The 22305-nt window shown below is 38.6% G+C and overlaps 1 protein-coding gene and 1 long non-coding RNA gene across 3 annotated transcripts in view; one reads left to right on the top strand and one right to left on the bottom strand.

Moving 5' to 3' along the window:
* The window catches only part of LOC132989243 (thymocyte selection-associated high mobility group box protein TOX-like), a 74116-nt gene extending 71243 nt beyond the window's left edge, over positions 1 to 2873 (bottom strand). The window contains exon 1 of one of the 2 annotated variants that reach the window (XM_061056721.1): positions 2226 to 2873. In XM_061056721.1, coding sequence (XP_060912704.1) covers positions 2226 to 2330 — 105 coding nt within the window. In that variant the 5' untranslated portion in view covers positions 2331 to 2873. The remainder of the gene's footprint in view (positions 1 to 2225) is intronic. The other variant, XM_061056720.1, reaches the window with a different exon arrangement.
* Positions 666 to 22086, top strand: LOC132989244 (uncharacterized). The gene is made up of 2 exons (XR_009675899.1): positions 666 to 1223; positions 21892 to 22086. It is a non-coding gene; the product is annotated as an uncharacterized LOC132989244 (long non-coding RNA).
* Positions 22087 to 22305: the final 219 nt, after the last annotated feature.

Consider the following 22305-nt stretch of genomic DNA (forward strand, 5'->3'; position numbering starts at 1 on the left):
AGGAGCAACATGGGGTTAGTGTCTCGCCCATTGGACATGTGCATGCAGCTGGGGATCAAACCCGGACCTTCTGTTGAGAGACGACCGACTCTACCAACTAAGCCACAGCCCTGTATGTAATGGTGGTAATCTCAGTGCTGCACAAACCAAACCACAAGTTTCCACCATTTATTCCGTTTTTTATTCATTATTTCCCAAAAGAAGTTCTCAAGCTGATCAAGAGCAAATGAATACACCAAAAAAAAAAAAAAAAAGACAAACCTTTTTGCCATCATACTGCTGGGCCAAATTAGAAATAGACCAACCGGTGTGCCAGGTGTGATTATAAACAGGCAGATGTGATCCGTAGATACAGCACCTACATAACAAATCAGATGTCTATTTAACAGCCAGTGTGACACAAGTTTCAGGAGGGGAATTGAACCTGATGCACCGTGTTAACAGGACACCCAATGATCCCTGCTGCTCCAGGCTTTCATTAGCATTGCCACTTAAGGTTGTTAGTATAACTCATGTGATGACAGCAAAATGAAATCTCCACGTGTGGAAAGAGCTCCCTCAAGCAAAGGGACTTAGGGTGTTTCAATACTTCAAATGATAACTTGTAATCTTAGGGGGTTGCCACACTTTTTTTTTTCCAGTAACAGAACTTGGTGACACTTTTATGAAAGCACTGTTTTTCTTTCAAATCTGGAGGCTTTGTTTCCAGGATTCATGCACTGTGTGGATATCAGCATATTCTTGGGATTATCTGCATTGGAGGATGATCCTAATTCCTTTGACCTATAAAAAGGTAGCCTTTGCGGAGGAGCTGGTTATATGAGCCCATTTGAGTGTCACAGGTGTAAACAGGCCTCATCATTAAATGTTTTATGTAGACCTTATTCCATCTGTGATCCAAATAAATTGGATATGCAGTCTTTCCTACTTGAACACACTTTCACCTGAGCAAAATGTTTTGTTACCATAGCATTTTATTTTTTCAAACTGTGAGATATGTTTTCTGTTTTATCACTGGAATGTTCCGCTGTGTTACAGAGATTTTCCATTGCCCACACATCGAAAGACAATCTTCCCACAAACATAATTCCCCTCATTGTCAAACAATTGCCAAAATGATCTGATAGAGGAGCATTAAACGCCAACCTGTCTTTATCTCAAAACATCTTCATCTACAGCAGGTCAACATACAGAGCCTGTTGATTTTTGACACCACAAGCATGGTAAGTGAACACAACAGTCTGATTCTGTCATCACAGATGGCTGAAGTGCTGGTAGAGGCTGCTTAATATCTGTTTAATGTTGTTTCTATGAATGTTTTATAGTATACCTTTTGTGTTTTTGTCACTCAGTAATTTTGCTGTGATTTTATCTTACTTTGAGGGTATTTAATCCATTATGGCAGGTTTTCAATATAATACATCTTGAGATTTGTGTGTTTCCCAGTCCCTTTTTATAACAGGATTACCAAACATGGCATGTTTTTCAGTAGATGAAAGTTATTTCGAGGAAAATGTAAAACTTCAATTTATTCATATTGTTGTTTTAAATGCCACCTGCACACTTGCAATAGAGTCAGATCAGTTCACAAGCCAAAAAGCTCGGGATGTCAAAACTGAGCGAAAAGAGTGATCAGTTGTACCACGCAGACTTTGTGGTTCTCCTTACAAAGTAATTAACAGTACATTACTGGCACACATCCATTTAATCGCTGAACTCCCAGCGGAAAAGCATAGGGTATGAGAAATCATTGAGAGGGAGGATAATGTTGGAGCAGAGCAGAGTGGGGCAGTATGGATTCTATACAGCCCCTGGTATTCCACATCGGGTGGGACTCTTAATGCCAGCTTTGTGCAAAACACAACTGCACAGGCTCACCGGGGAAATAACATAATAAGCATGTTGGTTAGAGGAGAAGAAAAAGTTGGACTAAACGTTTTCCTTTAACATGAAAATAGAAAGATTGCAGGTTTAAGCTTACAGTAAATACAAATTCTGCGTCCTGTTTCAGACTAAATTAAAAGCAGCTCAGGTCACTTTACTTGCTGACACTTGACATTTTTTTCTTTTTGACAGTGCAGCTGTGTGTTTGGGGCAAGAGAGCGCGCGTGGATAAAAACATCCAAGGCTTTGCGTAAACGTTGCAGGCTCTAATAGAGACAGGTGAGCCATAAAGCATTTAAGTGTACGAGGACACACTTCTTTTTATTTTTTTATTTTTTTACCTTGTTCGAGTGGTAATAGTCCAACGAGCTCAGGCAACTTGGGTCGGTCGGTAGAGAGCATGAACCCACATTAGCCGGGGGCGCAGGATAAAATCTCACGTCCATCTCAGGTTGTGCGAGACTGAAGGCATGAAATCAGTTTCAGCGTCTTTGACTCACTATTGTCTCAGCAAACACAATACACGCCGAAGCTGGAGAGAGTGAAAAAAACAAGTGGTGGAGTTTGACTCGGTGCTCTCTTCCCTCACATCCGTTTGCGTCCGAACTTCGGCACCAACTCTGGTGATGCGCAGTCCTCCTTCGGATGCCAAACACTTACTCTAAACGGAGAGGACAGATTTCATGGAGACACGCGTGTTCTCAAAACTATCCCGTTGTTCCGGAACAAATAAAAGCAAACCTCCAACTTACATCCTCTATCTAAAGTCTATTTACCGGTTGAATAACTGCCCATAAATGTGCAGCCTGTGTTTCCCCACCGTTCTCAGCACTCCTTACAGGCTTTGTTATGGAGGTGCATATTCTTGCATTGGTTCCAGTACAGAAGTGGTTGGACTTCCCTCTGCCATGCGACCTCTGCCGATAATAAACGGGAAAGAGGAACGGAGGGAGAAGGGGGAGGGGAGATTGGTGGCTGCCTTGGCAACCGCTCTCCTTTCTGCAACTGCGCGCTTCTGATTAGCTGGAAATGTAGTAGTGTGCACGGCTGTGCATTATACAGTGCGCTCTCTTTCCATCAGCGCTTCATAAAGGCTTCCATTTGGGTTATTGTGCCAAGGCGGATAGGAGGAGGTTGTAGGGTCTCTGTAGTGCCACCTTTTTTTTAATGTTTTTATTTTTTATTTTAAATGCTGAAAAAATTAATAGATTGAAAACTAATGTTTTAGATGCCGTTTATTAGCTGGTTTCACAAAATCTTTCACACTCTACAACCAAAGCAGTGAGCAAAATTCACATGGATACGCTCTGGTGTCTATTGAGTATTAACTTTTAATAATGTTTACCTCTTTAGTTGAAACTTTTGCCACTTTTATAATATACGACCAATACAGTTAAATGCCTTAATATGTCCCTCCTTGAAGCTTAGGAAAAAACTTTGTAAAATACTATCAGCCTTACATATTTAAGTTTTTATTTTACTTTTTTCTATAAAATGCAATTTGCATTTTAAGTTTGCTTTAAAGTAAAAAAAACAACAAAAAAAACAGTGTGGGGAAGTAAAGCTAAAAGAGTGTAAAAATGAAGCAAAAAGTAACCACATACTCTTAAGTGTCTAGAGAACCACACTTCTAACTGTGAGCACTTGAAAAAGTGTGTAAAATATAGTCTGCTCAGGATGGAACATGCACAAGGAGGTTTAATCTTGTATTGCCATGAAGTTGCAAATGTGTGTGCAGAGAAACCGTGCGGCTGTGAGAGCTGCCTCTGACAGCTCACTGAATGTGATGGATAGCACACCCTTGCCCTGTGATGTGCATGCACATTTGATGTTGAAATGGCCTATCCATGGGACCATTGTCTTTCAATCATGTCAAGGCAAAGTACAGAACAGAGCACATTTTCTGCTGCCTGGCGTTATTACTATGCCACAGTTTACGGCACAGTCCATGCACCATGGCTGCACAGAGAGATATTACTCTCCTGATGCTCTTCTGTTCAAAGAAAACTAATTTCATGTGTTTCTTTTATTAAAAACAGTGATACAACTGTGATATCCATATTATCCCTCCTTAGACAGGTTTTCATCAGCTGCACCTGGATGTGCATAAACCAACATGTAACACTGAGAAGGGTACAATTGCTTTTACACAAACCATGACAGCCGCATCTGCCCACTGTTGCAGCTTTTATGTTCCCAACCCTTCTGAAATTTGAAAAAAGCTGGTCATTATTCCAGCAGCTCTATTATGTTACAGCGTGACCTCTTTATTTCACTGTGTGGGCCTTCGCTGGTAGGCACAGCCTGCCACTCTCTGCAGCCCAGCACACTCAGGGTTAACCGCATGGCTTGGTGCCATGGCTTCATGGGAATGGAATGTGGAGTGCTGTGTGTGCAGGGCTCCTTTCCCAGCATCCCTCACTGCCTAGGCGCATGCTAATGATCAGTATTATTGAAGCACAATTGATGAGCTAGCAACCAAACAAGAGAAACTAATTACTACTAAGGCTTTATTGTCCTTTAATTACTGAAGCTCTATGGCAATTAGAGCTGCACAAAGACACAGGCCTACTTTAATCTCAAATAAAATGTGATGCAGATGAAAACATTTGGAAGATGAAAGGTAGATAAGATAATTTTGCTGTCGGTTTGGTCCTGCAGACATGATGGCTGATTTGAGGAAAGTGTGGGAGAACAAAAGAAGTGCTGAGGGGTGTGCAAGTCTAAACCCCAAATCATTTAAAAAAACACAATCATTGTGTGATATTTCTGTGACTTTGGATGGATACATTTCAAAATGCAAACGCTAAGTCTTTCCAAAATGTACACAAAGTTACAGCAGCAAGCAGCAAAGAAAGCTTTCATTATGTGATGTCATTGAATGTTGACTTAAAAAATTGTTATTACTTTTATGAATAGCGACTTGAAGGTTTTTAAAACTCTGATATTTCCCAGTGAAGTTTATTCACTAAAACTGAGCAAATTGCGCAGAATGCAGTGAACAGTGGTTGAATGTATCTTCTTCATTGAGTAAAAAAAAGAATGCATCATTTAGTTGTTTCAAAACTTCAAAAAATGACTCTGTAACACAGAATTGAGTTAAAGGCTTTTCATGAGATTTTTTGATCCAGCAGACGTCGCCCTTGAGCACCAGCATGAAACCAAAACAATTTGTGGTGCATTGTTGTGTTAGCATGCTAATGCTAGCAATCTTTATTATGCTCGTATCTTCACACTGCATGTAAATTTACCTGAAATAAGCGTGATCTAGAAACACAGTTAAGCAGTGAGTACAGTATGTTATTCTTCTTTTCTCTAGTCCCTCAATTAAACAATTTTTATACGTGAGGGGAGGAGTCAGCCGGCCGTCCCAACGATGTAAACAAACTGAAGATAGGACTCTGAAAACTCTGAAAACATCACAGACAGTGGGACTCAGGTGTTACACCCATTGTAGACAGTCATTACTCACAGTTATTTTCAGAGGATATACTTGATTTCTATTATATTTAAGTGTGAAAAATCGCATATAAAGCCTTTAAGTGTCATTTTCTGTAAGCCTCTATGCGTACTGTAATAACTGTTAAATATTGACAATTCTAAGTCAGCTTGCTCTCAAATGAATATTACCTAAGTCTAACTCTAGATAGGTCTTTGGGTGAAAATGTAGGCTGTGACACAAATTCAAAAGAAAAGTTTTTTCCCTATGAGGCACTTGGGATAACTAGGGAACTTATTTATTTTTTCTGATTTTGAGCCTCTGATCGCCAGCTATTGGAGCTCGGGTATTATAAACTCTGTGAACAGCCACTCATTTAAAAATGAAATCTGGTTTTGTCAGAATTATTTTAAGTTAACATACTTTGCTTATATTTATATATTCAGAGCAATCTTCAAATAAAAAAAATGGATGGTATTTCAAGTTAAAAGAAGCTGAGTTAATTGCCCTGCAGGATTGAATGTTTTTTTTAAGGATTAAAAAGGATTAAAAAGTAAAATAGGAACTGAATTATGTTGTAGGATATGTTGGCTGTGGATTAAAATAACAGCGCTTAAACTACTTTGTCCTAACTCATCATAGTCATACACAGAAATTCAAGTCTTTTTTTTCGATTTACATGACACATCCACATTTGTCCTTTTATCCAGCATTTTTTTGCACATTTTGATCTGTACAAATATAGTGTAACACATAAAGGAAGCTTGCTACTGGAAGGTATACGTACATACAGATGATACAATTAATGCTATTTATGTTGCTCGCACTCAGTACATTCTAAAATCTCATAATGCATACAAACTAAAAGTGATTATTAAAGGAATACTTCAGCCGTTGAAACATGAATCTGTATTGACATTGGGTCATATATGTAATAGAAATGTAAAATCAATTTAGAAGTTGGTGCCTTCTTGGCCGAGAAAAAACAGAAAGTGTCTTTTTGGCTCATGTTGATGAAAGACACCAAATCCCAGAATGCACAGCACCGCAGGCCACTCCCACTAAGGTCTTCTAGTTCAGAATCAGAATTACTTTATTAATCCCAGAGGGAAATTCGATCGTTACAGTTTCTCCAAAATATACAGTATAGCAGTAGAAATATAGTAATAAAAACATTTACAGACATATTTACTTCAACAAATACGACCATTTCCTCAGCAGCCACAACACAAGACCGGCCTGTCGCAGCAGCTGTCTCACCGCTATATTTATATTTTGGCCATTATCAGCTTTCTCCATAGAGCCTGTTAGCATAGCTTCCAAGCAATATGGCGGATGTTAAGTTTCAATTCTGGGAGTGAGTTCCCACTGATCTGTGATTGGTCTGTAGCTTCAGTGGTTGAAAATATGAGGAACTAGCGTTGTAGTTTCACCCCACTAACCGCAACAGCTTCCAGTGACGCAGAAATCATCATTTTGCGTCACTGGAAGCTCCTTTTCAGACTTAGAAATACAAAGATTTCCCATCTCAGGGGAAAATAAGGGCGGGATGCACGACCATTTAAAAATACTACCAGGTTTCTAATGATACAAAGCTTAATGCAAATGGTGAAGTATCCCTTTAACTGATTGAATAACACATTACATATCACATCTTCATTCATTTGACAACAAAAATACACTGCAAATACTTTTTATTTAGCTGAATATTAGGTATGTGTATCAGATCTTCAAAATAAAACAAATGATTAGCATTTTTAGTTTTAAGTCGAAAAGCGTGTCCCTTTGACTCATTTTTATGCGCCTCACTACCTGTCTAAAGTTCATGTAAATGCCTTGAAGTAATGAGCTGTACTTTAAACACAGGGGGCATTTGGAGCTAATCTCATTTTACTGCCAAGACATACATGTCAAAGATCTTCAATTTATATAAAATCCATATTAAGAAAGTGAGTATCATCAGTGGAGCTGCTGTCCTCTGATAGTTATTAATAAGTATTGCTGCTAATAAAATAAGTCTGCATCATCTATTTTGGGATGTGGATTTAAAAACAACTCTAGAGACATATCAGGACTTCCCATAACAAATGTTTTGAATCACACCTGAAGAAAACTCTGGTGCATTATTTCCCACTCAGCGTGCTGACCTTTGACCTCTGTGCCAGGTCACACTGACCCGCTTGTTCCAGCGAGGCATGGGAACCAGCTGTGTGTCCTCACTGTCCTGAGTGTGTCAACAATATAGTGCAGGAACACAAACATCAGTTAAGATAATGAATTCAAGGAATAATGAATTTAGTGGAAGTCAAAGGGATGAGTCATCATTTTACATTTGTCATTTTAACTGCTTAAACAGAGTGAAACAGTATGGTGACTTTTATTGGAACACTCCTAAATATTAATTTAGTGATTCTATAGTGTCCTTAATGCAGCTCTGTAGACAAGGAGGTCATGCCCTGGTCTCCCAGGAGGTCGGCTCCCACATACTGCTGCTAAACCTGTGAATCCTAACCGCTCAAAGATGTCTCTGTTTTTTTTCTTGATTCTTTCCATACATGGAAATGCAGACTCCCTAACAGAAGTCAGATACAGTACAGTATTAATCTGAGCATGAATATTATTTGACTGACATCATGTCCTCATTGTGTCATCCACCTTGAAAATCACCCTGAAGCTTAATTAAAGGAAATCACCACAGGGCTTACATGCATTGACTCTTGATTTGGTAAAAAGACACATGTATACCTTTCCCCTCTGCATGCAAGGGCTGCAGGAAGACAGAGTCGCTCAGTGAAAAGAGAGAGTACTTGTCAGTCTGACCACGTTTCATTTAACACTTCATTTCAAGGAAATTCTAGAGACTCTTCTAATTGCCTATAGCATTTCAGCTCTCATTTGAAGAAGAATGTATTGCATTCTGAAGCAGCCGAGCACAGTGTCATTAAAATGGCCAATATTTGCACATGGTGATAATGTCAAGTGAGTTAAAGTTTTCTACTTCTGAGCGTTATATTAAAAAAACAGACAGAAAGTGTTGTGTTGGTTTTCAGTTGTTGGTATTAACCATTTTGGACAAAAAAAAGTATCTCCTGCATATGATTGTTTTGTGCCCATGTAGGAAAACAGGACGTATTCTTATTTCCTCTCAACAAGACATGTGGCATCATTTGCCAGAGAAAATTGTTTGTCATTCAAGCGAAGACATTGTGAGTCATTCCTATATAAAGAAATTCAAGCATCCAATCACGGTCCCTTTCAGATGAGCAATTAGGATTCTTTTTGAGAAGCTCAAATTATAAATGTTTTTACCAAGAGGGGAAAAAAGGAAAAGAGATAAATGAGGCTCATCTAAATTCAGGCAATTTTGTAATGCGATCCCACAGCATAACAACCATTAAATGCATTTAATTTCCAAGCGAATGCACATTTTGGAGTTTATATGGTCAAAAGTCAACATTCTTAAATGTATGACCACTTTTTCAGGTGCTGTTAACTTTGGCAACATTTGCTAAGGTTGAAATCCACTCTTTAGGCAGATCTGTATGTGATACATTTCTGTAAAAGCCCTCTTCACTTTCTGTTTTGTCCATACATGCAGTTCCTATGTAAGTGAGTAAATTAATAAGTAACTACTCATTATAATGTATCAATTTACTATAGAGTACACAAAAGAAGTAACTAATGATTAGGTAATGATCAGTACTGATTAACTATCCATTATGATGTATCACTTCGTTCTCCAATGAATCATTAACTACTCTATAGAATTGAATGATAGCTTACCTACTATTAACCAATTAACTAGTGGTTAGTAGTTAGTTCCTCATTCTTTAGCAACTATGCAAAATGTTGTGTACCATATCTACCAACTAATGGTCAACTAATTAGTTCCTCATTTGAGCCCCGTTGACAGTGCAAAATGTTTTGTGCCATGAAGTGTTACCTGTAAGATGCAACAGAACAGAGGTGAAGTATCCGGGGATTATTTGAGATTCTCAATAAAATACAATAGGCTACTTTATTATAATTACATTTTAAAAGCCATGTTAAAAAGATTTGTCAAATTATTAAGGTTTATCTTGTCTTTTTTTTTTTAATGATAAGAAACTGTCTGGCACTCAAACTGTGCCGTTTTGTTTTGAAATACTATCGTCTATGATATTCTCACGTCTGTCCTATTGTTTAACTGCCTGGTCTGGTCCGTGTACAAAGTGTAATTCATTTGCAGTAGTTCATGTTGGATAATGAATCATGCCAGTTTAAGGGGTATTGCCTAATTTCATTGTCCGACTTGACGAATGCAAATATATGTTGACGCATGTTAAATCATTCCCCCACAGCCGACTCAGCCTAACGTTGTTAACTATTTAACAGTATTATTGTTGCATTGAGCGAGGACGTGCAAAGCTATTCAGCGCAGCTTGTTGCGTTATCCAACTTGCACAAATGAAAGTTGAACCAAGGAAGACGACAACCGGAATCAGGCACAGCTCGCAATCTATTTAGATTGTATCTGTCCTGCACAAATAAACCATGAGTAAAATAACAAAATAACTCCACTGGTTGCAAAAAGAAGCCTGATTGTACATATGTTCAATGGAACATGACCCTGAATCTCACTTGAATTGTCACCCCATCACATTTTCCTTTGGTGTGTAGTTCTGAAGTTTTTTGTAGCATCATGTTCATTTTGTAAATAGATTAGATGATTAAGCAAGGTATTCTTTAGAGCATGGCTTCCTGTAATTTAGAAGTTGCTACCATGATGCCCCTGAACCACAATTCTCCAGTCAAACCTCAGTAATATTAACTGCTTTTTGCTGCTCTTTATTGTATTCAAGGAATTGGAAATTAACTCCTGAGAAAACCATGCATAACTTACTTTCCATGAAAGAGTAGCTTTCAGTCAACATGCTGGTTAGTCCTTATCTTAATCATTTCACACATAGTGGTGGACAGCTATCTATGGGCAGCTGTTGCTCAGCAGAAGAGTTGAGCCTCTGCCGTGTCAGCAGCATGGGAATGCGCATGAAGGGAATTAATTAATACTAATGGACACTTTACACAGCAGCCTCTGTCATCAGTGTTTGAATGTGGTCTGAATGGGTGAATGTGACATGCAGTGTAAAAAGTGCTTTCTTAGAATGATTTCACATTAGCCACTTCAGCGATATTTTGCACAATATTATGTTTATTAATACAGACCATTTTAAACCTTACTCACTTGAGCTATCCCTGCTGAAAATGTTTTAAAAAAGTATCCTGGACTCTTCGTTTAATGAAGCACTAGAGATAGAAGTAATGTTAGCTTTGTTAGCTAGTAAAAGCCAGAAACAACTGCATGCCATGGCTTTTACAGCACAGCTCACTTGGACGTATAAATCTGTTTGAATTTGGCAACAGCAACTTAACTGAAGTGGTTATGTCACAATACATTTTTAAACATAATAAATGTAAAAGGTAAGTTTTACCATAAAAAAAGTTATGTACTTGTAATTTTAGGAGTATTTCTTCATATTACTCAGTAAATGAAAATGGTGGCAACATTGGTTGATCATATTTTGTTAAAAAAAACCGAGGTGTTGATGACTTTTTTTTTTTACAATTAGCATAACTTTAATCATGTAATGCTTATTATACTACTACTATTTATTTTTAACACTAAACAAGCTGTTGAGTTTTTCTTTTTTTGGATGTGAAATAATTCTTTAACCTGAAAATGAACACGGTGAGAACTGTGTTGTAACAATAAAAGAGGAAGATAAAAGTAAAAAATAAAAGAGCCCAGAGCTTTAAGTCCTTAACATCAGATTTGTTTTTCTGATATCTGGGTAATGGAAAATAGTATCAATCTTTTTTCCAACAGTCAGCTGAGTTAAGAATAGATGTTGTCATAGTTCAAGGCTATGTTCCTAATGCCGTCTCCCCTTGCTTTTACAAAGGGACAACATATAGTACAATATAATAAACTTACTCCAATGTGGTGAGTAGTGTCAGTTATTATATGCTAAACAAAAAGTAAAACATGTTTGATTGAGTGTTTCATGGTCAGAGTCTTACAAAGACCTAACTGCTCATTCTCCTGCTTGTAAAATATCAAACAAATTATTTCAATTTTCCACTGAGTATGCAACGTAGTCATTGTATAACAAGTGAGATTAAAAAAGGTTCTGCAAAACCTGCTCATATTTTCTTTGTCTGACAGAGAGCCAGTCCAGACTGTATATTGTTCCACTGTTGAGTTCTTGCTAATCTCCACCTTCCTCCTGTGCTGGCATTTAACAGCTGGAGGATTTAAAAGAGAACGTTACGCAAGTTTGACCTATTGCAGAGCAGGTGTCTGTTGGGAGGCCGGAGTGCCTTATAATGTATAAGCACACTTAGTGATGGTTTCAGCCTCTATCCGCCTGGAAGGAGGGGCATTGTTGCAAAATGGAAAGTGGAGTGGAGAAAATAGTTTCTGGCTGGATCCCTAGAGAGGTTGGAGATTAGAGTTTTTATCTGTGCTACCTTGCAACAGGGTGAGGATTTTCTCCCAGAGACCGACAGAGTTGAGCAGAAGTCGATGTACTGTACGGGTTTGTGTCGGACATGACTGTCTGCATGAATAAAACATGTTAGATGAAAATGCTTTTGAACACACTTTGGGAACAACAATATCCTTTTAAGAATAATTCCACTAAGGCTGTGCGTCCTCAGCAGCCTCAACCCTTTTTTTCCTTTCTCTACAGACCAATAAATACACAGATTCAAGGGTAAAAGAATGCTACGTTGCTAGCTGCTGGTAACAGTGAACACAGAGGCTAGGGAAAGAGAGAAGAAAGAGGGGAGGGAGGGGGGGGGGGGGGGAAGGGGATAAAATCCATCAGATTTGATGGCATGGTGATGTAGATAATGTTTTCTCTTTTCAGCCTCGCTCAGAGAGAAAAGAAGGCACAACACAACCACTTTCCCTCACTCACACACCCTGTGTTTTGAATGAAAGGGAGCACAATGTACCCAGTTTGTGTTTCTAACATGCCGCTTTGTGCACAAACACCGTGCCCTTTTACCTATCAGAATGGTTGCCCCACCATTATTTGATTTAATGGTAAAACACATATTCTCTTAATCTGGCTATATACGCCACTCTGGCACAGGAGCCGAGCTTATGTATGACAGAGGAAAAAAGAGCATAATTATCCATTTTCTCATCTGTTTGCACAAATACGACAGAAAGCCCAGAAAAAGCATGTGATGCTACGGTAATTTGCTGCACAGAAACATTGAAAAACAAATGCGTTGAGGAAATGTAGATGGGTTTTTAAGGTCTGAAAGCCACAGCTGCTTGGCAAGCATAGCTGCCTCCTTTTGTCTTTTATCTTCTTCTGTAATGTGCACAGGTGCTGCTTAATTCAATTGGAGAACGTTGCCATGGTTTTACATTAATATATTTCCATGTTACCATTACGACTGTTGTCATGGAGATGATAGGACCTATTTGAACTGAAAGCAGAGATGTTTTTTATGGGGGTATTGCTCTCTCTCTTGCTCTCTCTGTCTCTCTCTATTTTTTTCTTCTCTCTCTATCTCTCTCTCTCTCTCTCTCTCTCTCTCTCTCTCTCTTTCATTTGGTTGCTCCATGTCAAGTCTCATGGTCTGCAGCCAGATTTAAGGCTTGACTTCACCGTTCATTTCCCCCTTTTTAATACTTGCTGTAACTGAGTATTTCTGAAACAGAAGATCGATTTTAATTGGACCTTGCAAACAAAACATTCAAGAATAAAAAAGTTCTTATTTGCTTAAAGAGGGCTTATTTGAGTACTTGGTGCACATTTAACCCTTGTTATGTAGCAGACTCATTCAAACATATGATGTTGAAAATCATTTCCACAGATTTTTTCCCATTTACCTTTTTATCACCATTGCACCTATGTTGATTTAATGTATTTTGCCCAGAGAAAATGGTTACACAGGAAAATGAACAGGCTAATCAGGCACAAAGGTTGGGCTGCACTGGAAATAGAATTTGCTCAAAATCCAAAACAACTATGTATAATGCAGACATTTTTTTTAACATAGCCTACTACGAACATCTAATCGAGACACGGTTATTCCAATTAAAGTAATTGCACACTTTCATAAAATCAATACGGTTCCCTGGTACCGTAATTGCTTCTTTCAATCAATTTGATGCATTTTCTAGAACAAAAGGCAAAGCAGGGGTATTCAATTTACTCAAGCATACCAAAGTTGATGGAATGCTTGTATTGGCTATTAAGGCACTGGTTGTTTTCTTCTTCTTAAGGATGCCGGTGGAATATCTTTGGAGGCAAGTTCAAAGTCACCTTGTTATCTCTGGGTTTTGTCTTTGCTACCACTGTAACTCATTATATCTGCACGCACAAGAGGAGAAACATATTAGTACTCTCCTCCCTGAAATGAGATGCAAAATGTATCACAATATTCAGTAAGTTTGCTGAATTCTACCTTAGTTTCTGCTGATGAAAAAGCCTACACACACACACACACACACACACACACACACACACACACACACACACACACACACACACACACACACACACACACACACACACACTCACACACACATGCACACCTTGGTTGAAGGTCCAAACAAACAGGGGAAAAAAAATCGAACAAAAGCATCCATGAGAAACTGGGCTATTCTGACGGCTTTGATCCATCAGCAAACTGTGATGCAAAGCAAACTCAAATGTGTCCTACTTTTCTTTGCATTGTGTGAGCTCCAAATATTTTTCACATTTTTAGACATACTGTATTTTAGTTCACCCTCCGCTCAGTGCTGTTGTGAAATGGAATAATTTAGAATTAGAAATGGGTTACGGTTGGTGTCTTCTTCCTCTCACTCTCTCTCAGACACAGTAACAAAGACACACACATGCTTTACAGACAGACAGACAGACAGACAGGTTTAAGCCGCCACCATTTTCCGTTTTTCACTCATTTCATTCCTTTTTCTATGATATGAAACTCTGCACTGGCAGTGCAGTAGCCAGCTTTCTGCTATTCTTAAACAAACACATAGTGACAAGATGGTTACTCTCTGTGCACACTGACAGTTCATTCCGGACTAGGAAAAATGTCAAAAATGTTTAGTCACGGCTGAGTGGACTTAATTACCGTCCTCTAGGCTGCCTCAGAACTCAGTGCCACTAATGGTCTTGAGCTACAGATAAAATTCCATTTATAGGAGCGTTGTGGCCACAAGATCTGATTTGGCCAATATAAAATATTTACATTGATGTAATTTAAGTGACAATGCTTATCAGCCATTCTGGCTCAAAAAGAAGGAACTGCCCTGTTAAGATAAATATGTAAACAATCATTTAGTAAAGTTTTGTCTTGGAATAATTGAATCAGTTATCTTATTTTATACATCTTTGTGAATATTGGCACAGAAAGGATGTTTCCTGATTTTTTTGACTGGGCTGGCCCAGATGTGGCATTGACATCTTGATAGGGTGGCATAAGGTATGTGAACAGACACACACACACACACACACACACACACACACACACACACACACACACACACACACACACACACACACACACACACACACACACTATTTGCAAAGACCCAACAATAATCTACCATGAGCGCAGCAATAAGCAACATTTTTTTAGCCAAGTCAAAGCAGCAGGCTGTACAAACCAACGATTCAGAGGAACCTACAATACAACAAAGCTGCTCAGGAACATAGTAACTTTAATGGTACACAAACAATTACATTTAATGACATGCAGCATTATGACGTGAATGCATAAAAAGAGAGAGGGAGAGAAAGACAGACGGGAGCTCAATGTGCCGGGTCCCTCAGCAGTGTAGGTCTATAGCAGCATAACTGGGAGCTGGTCCATACCTGAGCCAGCCCTAACTATAAGCTTTATGAAAAAGGAAAGTTTTAAGCCTACGTTTAAAAGTACAGAGGGTGTCTGCGTCTCAGAACTTGACCATTCTAAAGAAGAGGGGTCTGATGTTGAAGGCTCAACCTCCCATAGTACATTTAGAGATGGTAGGCACCACAAGCAGGCCGGTATTCTGGGGGTGTAATCTTCTAGACGGGTAATATGGCACTATTAGCTCTTTAAGATAAAATGATGCCTGACCATTAAGAGCTTTGTAAGTGAGAAGACAGATTGTAAATTGTATTCTAAATGTTTATAGGGAACTATTACAGAGAAGCTAATACACGAGTTGCAGTATTTTGGACCAGCTGAAGAGTCTTCAGAGACTTCCCAGGGCAGCCTGATGAAAGAGATAATTGCAATAATCCAACCTGGAGGTAACAGATGCATTAACTAGTCTTTCTGCGTCGTGATTTTTGATAAATAACTGTCTTTGGAATTTGTTTAATGTGCTTGAAGGAGATATCTTGATCAACTAGAACTCCCAACATGTAATATGTTATAATTTCCTGTGTACATTTCTTTTATCTTAAAATAAGACAAAGCTGTGGCACCATGCAAATCTTCTCCTTGGACTAAAAAAGAAAGCTTAATATCAAAAGTCACAAAACAAAAGAAATGTGCAACACACAAATTTCACAGAAGCTACAAGCAGCATGTTGCCCGTTTGAACTTTGCAACTTAAACTCTTTAAAAACATATAGAAATTTAAGTGCAAGGTGATTTACAGTTTAGAAACAGTACAAAAGTTATGAAGTCAACTTTAATGTTAATTGTTAGTTCACTTGCATTTACCTGTTTTCTACAACAATCCATATTCTACATCTTCTATTTGCTGATTTTTTTTTTTAGCCTGGAGTGTTGAACTGTCACATTGTCATCCCCAGAACCATACTGCTAGCTATAAGTTGAAAATCTACTGAGTATATGTACAGTATATAAATAAATAAATAAATGCATGATGTGATGTTCCATGGTAAAACACAGGCAGCCACCATTTTCACACTTATGAGCTATTGTGTGACCTTTTGTGCCACTCCCCATCCTTTACATTCATCATGTAAAAATGAGATCATATGCATCAGTGCTAACATAATCATAACAAGCAGAGAGTGCCATTCAGAATGGCTGAATAAAGAAGAACCCTCCGACATAAATGAAAATGTTTACAATTTAAAAGTACTAGAAGCAAAGACTGAGAAGAAGATGGAGCATTATTTATTAATAGTAATGGCTAAGTAATCGGCTGATGATGTGGCAAAAATTCTCTGTGGCCCATCCAACCACGGTTCATCATTATGTTATAAATAATCTGACACCACCAAAAAAAGAGGGAAATGTAAACATTTTTTGGAAAATTTCAAAGTCTACATTAGAATTATTTTAAAAATAAAACAATATAGGCCGTGGAAAACCTTGTAATTTCAAAATAAAAATACAAAGAACAATTACAATGTCAAAGAAGAAACACCATAATGAAATGCTAGTGGACGTTATGTTTTTCAAATATTTCTCCTTAACATTCAATCATTTACTTTTCTATGAGTGCTGCTGTCAGATGGGGCTCCTTTGGGGAGGTTTCCAACTGTCTTTGCAAACTTTGCACATTTTGAGCCACTGCTGTGATTTGAAGTTTGTCAGCCCTAGGGGCCCCAAGCGGTTGCCTGCCTTGCCTGTTGACAAGCAGCACCTCTGGATGAAGTGCCGAGTCGCTGACAGCCCTGGGATGATTTAATCCCTGATTATATTAATAACAGTAATGTCAACGTCATATTTACAGACTTTAATAGAGTTCTAATTCATTCAAAGGGGAAATTGTTTTCCCGTTCACTAAAATTTGCATATGACTATTCTTACAAATAGTGTGTCATCGTAATACCTACTGAGTGCAACTTGCTTTCCTTTTGCGTTTATTTGAGTGAGTGGAGAGAGAGAAAACACACTGAAGGAGAAATTGCGCCGGTTTAATGGTGGGTCTCGATGGTGTTAAATAGCACCACTGTAACTGTCTGCGAGTTGGCCTGCGGCAATAAGTGCTGGTCTTTGTTGATGAGATGGTATTTGCAACTAGGCTTATAATGCAGGGGGGCATTCAAACATTGGCTTCTGAATAAATACATTTCTTGTCACTCACATTTAGGCACAGCCTAACAGAAGTGATATGATGTCAAGTTTTTTCTCTTTTATAATGTAATACTGTATGGCAAGCCAATGCTCTGTTTTCACATAACATGAAACAATCTACTGCTCTTTTGCTTAATGAAAAGTGTAACTGTGGACTTTTGAATCAGCATCTGAAGAGTATTCACTTTGGTAACAGAAACATTACTGTGTCTGTTCACGAGGCATTTGCTGCCAGCTCAATATGAAAGACTGTTTGGAAATTCAGTTCGGAACAAAAAACTTGAGTACACTGAAATCGCAAGATTTCGGCAATCTTGTCAAAGGAGCATGTCCTTTGGTTGCAGTAAAATATATTCACCCAATAAACAGAGCAATTTACGGTTTTGGGAAAGTAACAGTGTTTTGACATTTCTTTTTTGATGATAGTAAATGTTAAAATGGGTTAAAACAGGTACCTGTTCACTATTTTTCTGCTGCTGCTTTAAAACTGTGCCTTTCCCCTCCTCAGCCCCAGTTTTTTCAAGTCCATATTTACCTCAGTGAGACTAACATGCAAGCGCCCTGCTGTGCACTGTCTTCATTCTCTCTCCCCCTTCTCCCTGCGCTCCCTCTCCCTCCTCATCTCCCTCTGCCTGTAACCTGAATTCAGTTGCACAGTGGTCCAATCGATCACAGGGAGTCCTTTTTTTCATCCTGGCAATTTTCCTCTGAGGAAAGGGGGAATCATGTGAGCTAACAGTGTGGAAAATCAATGCTTCACTGGCATAGAATAACTTGGAGTCTGGTTGGCAGAGAGCACCAGGCTCCATGAGGCCAGTTTGAGTGATAAAGCCACCCTACGTCCCGACTCTCATCCTGCATGATATGCAGCTGCTCCTGCCGGGCCACACTCGCTCTGAACAGTGGGTTAACAGTTTTATTCCCCAAATCCTGTGGATTTACAAGGTGCATGCTTGTACTAGGAGTTTGTTATGCATAATGGCTTGTGTGAGTATTACTGTGTGTAATGCATGTCTCTGAATATGTCAGTGTTTTATATGGACTATAAATGTTTGTGCCTCAGGGCTGTATTGTGTTAAAACTTCTAACATGTATACAAATTTTACCTGTGGGATATTAAGCCATGCCGGAGTGGAAGCTGGCTGTTCAAGTGCTTGTTTCCAAGTGCTTGATCATTGGTGGATGATGTTGGGCCTCTTTAAGAATATAAAAGAATAGACCTGCTCTATATGTGATAGGCTATATGATGTGTTATGATTCATGGTGCCAAATACGTAAAAATATAAATAAATTGTGCATCCTCAGAGTTCAAATCCCCAGAGCCTTCTAATCAAATTAAAGGGAGATTCCAAAGTTGCAAAAACTCGGCTGTTTTTAATGCAGAATACATCTTTAGTTTTTCTATTTGGAGGAATGAAGCATGTATTTAAAAAAACAACAACATATATTTAGGTTGGGGTTTGAAAATGTCGGACAGTGTAAACTGTATCTAAGCTAAATGTTCTGTGAATAATTACTGCCAGAGCTGAGCAAAGGATATTTGTCAATCTTAAATAGCTTGAAGAAAAAGGGAAGAATGAATGTGGTGAAGGTAAAAGTAGAAGAAATACTTAGACTATCTTTATCAAGAATCTTGACACCTATACACACTTACGTGTGCATTGCAGGGTTTAGGCACATGCTACACTGCAAAAACAATGTTTCAGCCGTGAAGAAGGTTTCATAATCATCAAGAAACTAGTTGACACATTGTCATCTCTCATAACGGTACTGTCACAGGTACACCGCAAAGTGTGCTTGTCTGCATATTTGTGTTTGTGTCTTTTTGATAGGATGCCATCGCCTCTTTCACCCACCCACACTGACCCAGACACACTAAAACCTGCTGATGTTGCTTTCAGTAAAGTTTCTTCTTCAGATAGGGACACAGTAACAGTGTGTATATAGTAACACAACTTCAATCCTGAAAGTACAAGAATATGCAGTTAGATAGATCGATAGATAGATAGATAGATAGATAGATAGATAGACAGACAGACAGACAGACAGATATATAGATAGACAGACAGACAGACAGACAGACAGATAGATAGATAGATAGACAGACAGACAGACAGACAGACAGACAGACAGACAGACAGATATATAGATAGACAGACAGACAGACAGACAGACAGATAGATAGATAGATAGACAGACAGACAGACAGACAGACAGTGACAGGTAAAGGCTTAGATTTCAAATTAGTTTACTTTCAAACAGTTGGTAAGCCTTTACATATGAATTTGAATTTGAAATACGAACATCATAATCAAGCAAGCCGCCTGCCTCTTCATTAAGAACTTCATGTTGTAACAAAGCACAGATCCGCTCTGGAGACACCAGTCACATCTTGTCTTGCCAATTACACTTTGCATGAATCCTCCCCCAAATTAGGATGAGCCAAGACAGAAAATGATTCTTGGCATGTCGTGGGCCCTAATTATCCATTGAACAAATGGAAATATCATTGATGTTGTGTTCTTAATCCAGCCATAGACAGGGAGCGACAAAGCGCACTGACAGATTTTTGGCTTGTGAAATAAAGTGCGAGAGAGAAAGCCTAAAAGAGTGTTGTCTTGAAACACCTACCTGGTCATTAAAGTTTATTTGTGTGGGAAGCAGATTTTTGGCTTCATAGATTCTTCTAGCTGTCTTTTTTCGGGTATATTTATAGAGCAGTTTATTTTAACATGGTCTATTACTGATGTAAAAAATGGCAAAGACTTCATGAATACTAAGCTTCTTGGTGCTTGGGAGTGACAAACACAATGAAAAACAAACTGTATTGTATTTCAGGAAGTTTCCGATTGTGTTGTTGTCTTTGAGGAGCAGAACTCGAATCATGAGAACATTTTCAGAGTGAATACGGCAAAGAACACAACCTCTCAAACACCGATTGCTAGAAGAAAGTATTACCCATCATATTCTCAAGTATCACTTCCATAGAGAGACACAAACAGATCTCTACAGCTACCTCTGCTTGTTATTCACGAATGCACAGCCACAATGAGACAAATATTATTTAAAAGAAACTTTAGATATGTTGTTCATCTGCAAATTTGACTTTATAGGGATAGCAGGAAAATAACATTACCATAAGCTTGGTGCAATGCATGCATAATAGATTGTTGTTTTCACTCTGCATATGGTAGGAGCTGGAATCGCTTCAAAGTGCACCAAATTTGCATGATTCGATGTGAGGGATTCTGGGATTAGAGAACACCACTCCCCCCTCCCCAGCCCCCCACCCTCTCTTTCACTCAGCTAAAGAAAGGTATCACATTCCCACAGATGGTGGGGAACATTGTGAAAATATTGCCATTATAATACAAAAGAGTAAGCAGAGGAAACAGAAAATAACACAGCATTTTTTTCTCTTATTTAACAGTTTAATTCTGAATCATGCTTTTAATATTAAAAACATTGCATTACGTTAAGTAAGACATCAATTTTGACACTTATGTCTCATTCATAATAATTTTCACCAAATGCAATGTGTTAAAATCATGGTTTAAGAACTAAAATATAATTTCTGCCTCTGTGTTTTGACACTCAAGATTTTGTGATTGAGAGGAAAGGTGACAGCTTAAACATGTTGCCAGGAGAGCCCAGCATCAACAGACAGCACACCTCTGAGCAGCTGCTTGTTGCCGACATCCCTCACCCTTGTCTTCTTTCACTTAAAACTGACAGAAAACAGTGCAGGAGAGGAGAAAGCCTGTTTGACTGCAGACAGGCCCCAGAGGCTGCTGCTGAACACTGTCTGGCAAACAAGAACAAACTGATACACAAAGTATTAACGGCGCTGTGAGCAGGCGTATTTATGAAAAACAAATGGCATAAAAGAAGGAAACTGCGTCTTCACAACCCATATGAATCATTTTCTCTATTTTTTTTAAACGCCTGTCGTCCTGTCATCGTGTGATTTTGGAACTTTGCATTTGTAGATAGAGTACACAAAAGGGATAGTTGCAGGCAAAGGGGGTTTCACAGCAGTGTGTACTTTTATGCAAATGACATGCCCATCAATGATATGATTGTCATTCTCATTGGATAACCTGATTATGATTTAGATCAGGATGTCCATCTGTTAGATAAACGCCCACACACAGTATTCGTGTGTTGTATGAATGAAACAACCTCATGGTTTTTCCAATTGAAACAATGTCAGAGAATGAATGTTATTTGGTCTAAACTGAACAGATTAGCACTGATATGAGGCGTGAATAGCTCAGGCCTGCACCACATTGACTTTCAGTGAACAAACCCCATTTCCTAAAAAGTTAGAAATTAAGTATATTAACTTAGGTACGGGAGCAGGACAACAGCCACACCTTATCACCTGACAAGCCTACTTATACTGAGCCACCCCACTCCACCCTGTTTGTTTCAGTTCTTCGATCCACCCTCCCTTCACTCATCCATTCACCCTCCTTCCTCATTCCTTCTTCTCGTTTGTCTAATTCTAGGAACAGTCTGGGCCGTGATCAGCTCAGGCAGAATTACGCTTGAGACGGAAGTCTCCCTGAGTCTCCCTCTGCCCTGCAGTCAGTCCATTCTTCCAGAAACAGCCAACTGACAACATCTTCTTCCATCATAATCATTTTCTTAACATACATTCATCTGTCTCATCATTTGATATATCATTAAATATCTAAAACACATTATGGTTGTGGCGTGGTCCTTGCTAGTGTGTGTTGTGTTAAATAAAAATAAAAACTGAATGGGAGAATTTTCCAAACATCAACACCCCATAATTAATTGGAAATAGAACAAAGACAACATATCAAAGGTTAAACCAGAAAAATGTAAATGCCTATTTTGAAAAATTTGCCAGCAACACTTTTCAAAAAAGCAGGAACAGTGGCAACAAAAGACAGAAA

Source organism: Labrus mixtus, chromosome 15 (genome assembly GCF_963584025.1).
Source record: "Labrus mixtus chromosome 15, fLabMix1.1, whole genome shotgun sequence".
In the NCBI taxonomy this organism is placed as follows: Eukaryota; Metazoa; Chordata; class Actinopteri; order Labriformes; family Labridae; genus Labrus; species Labrus mixtus.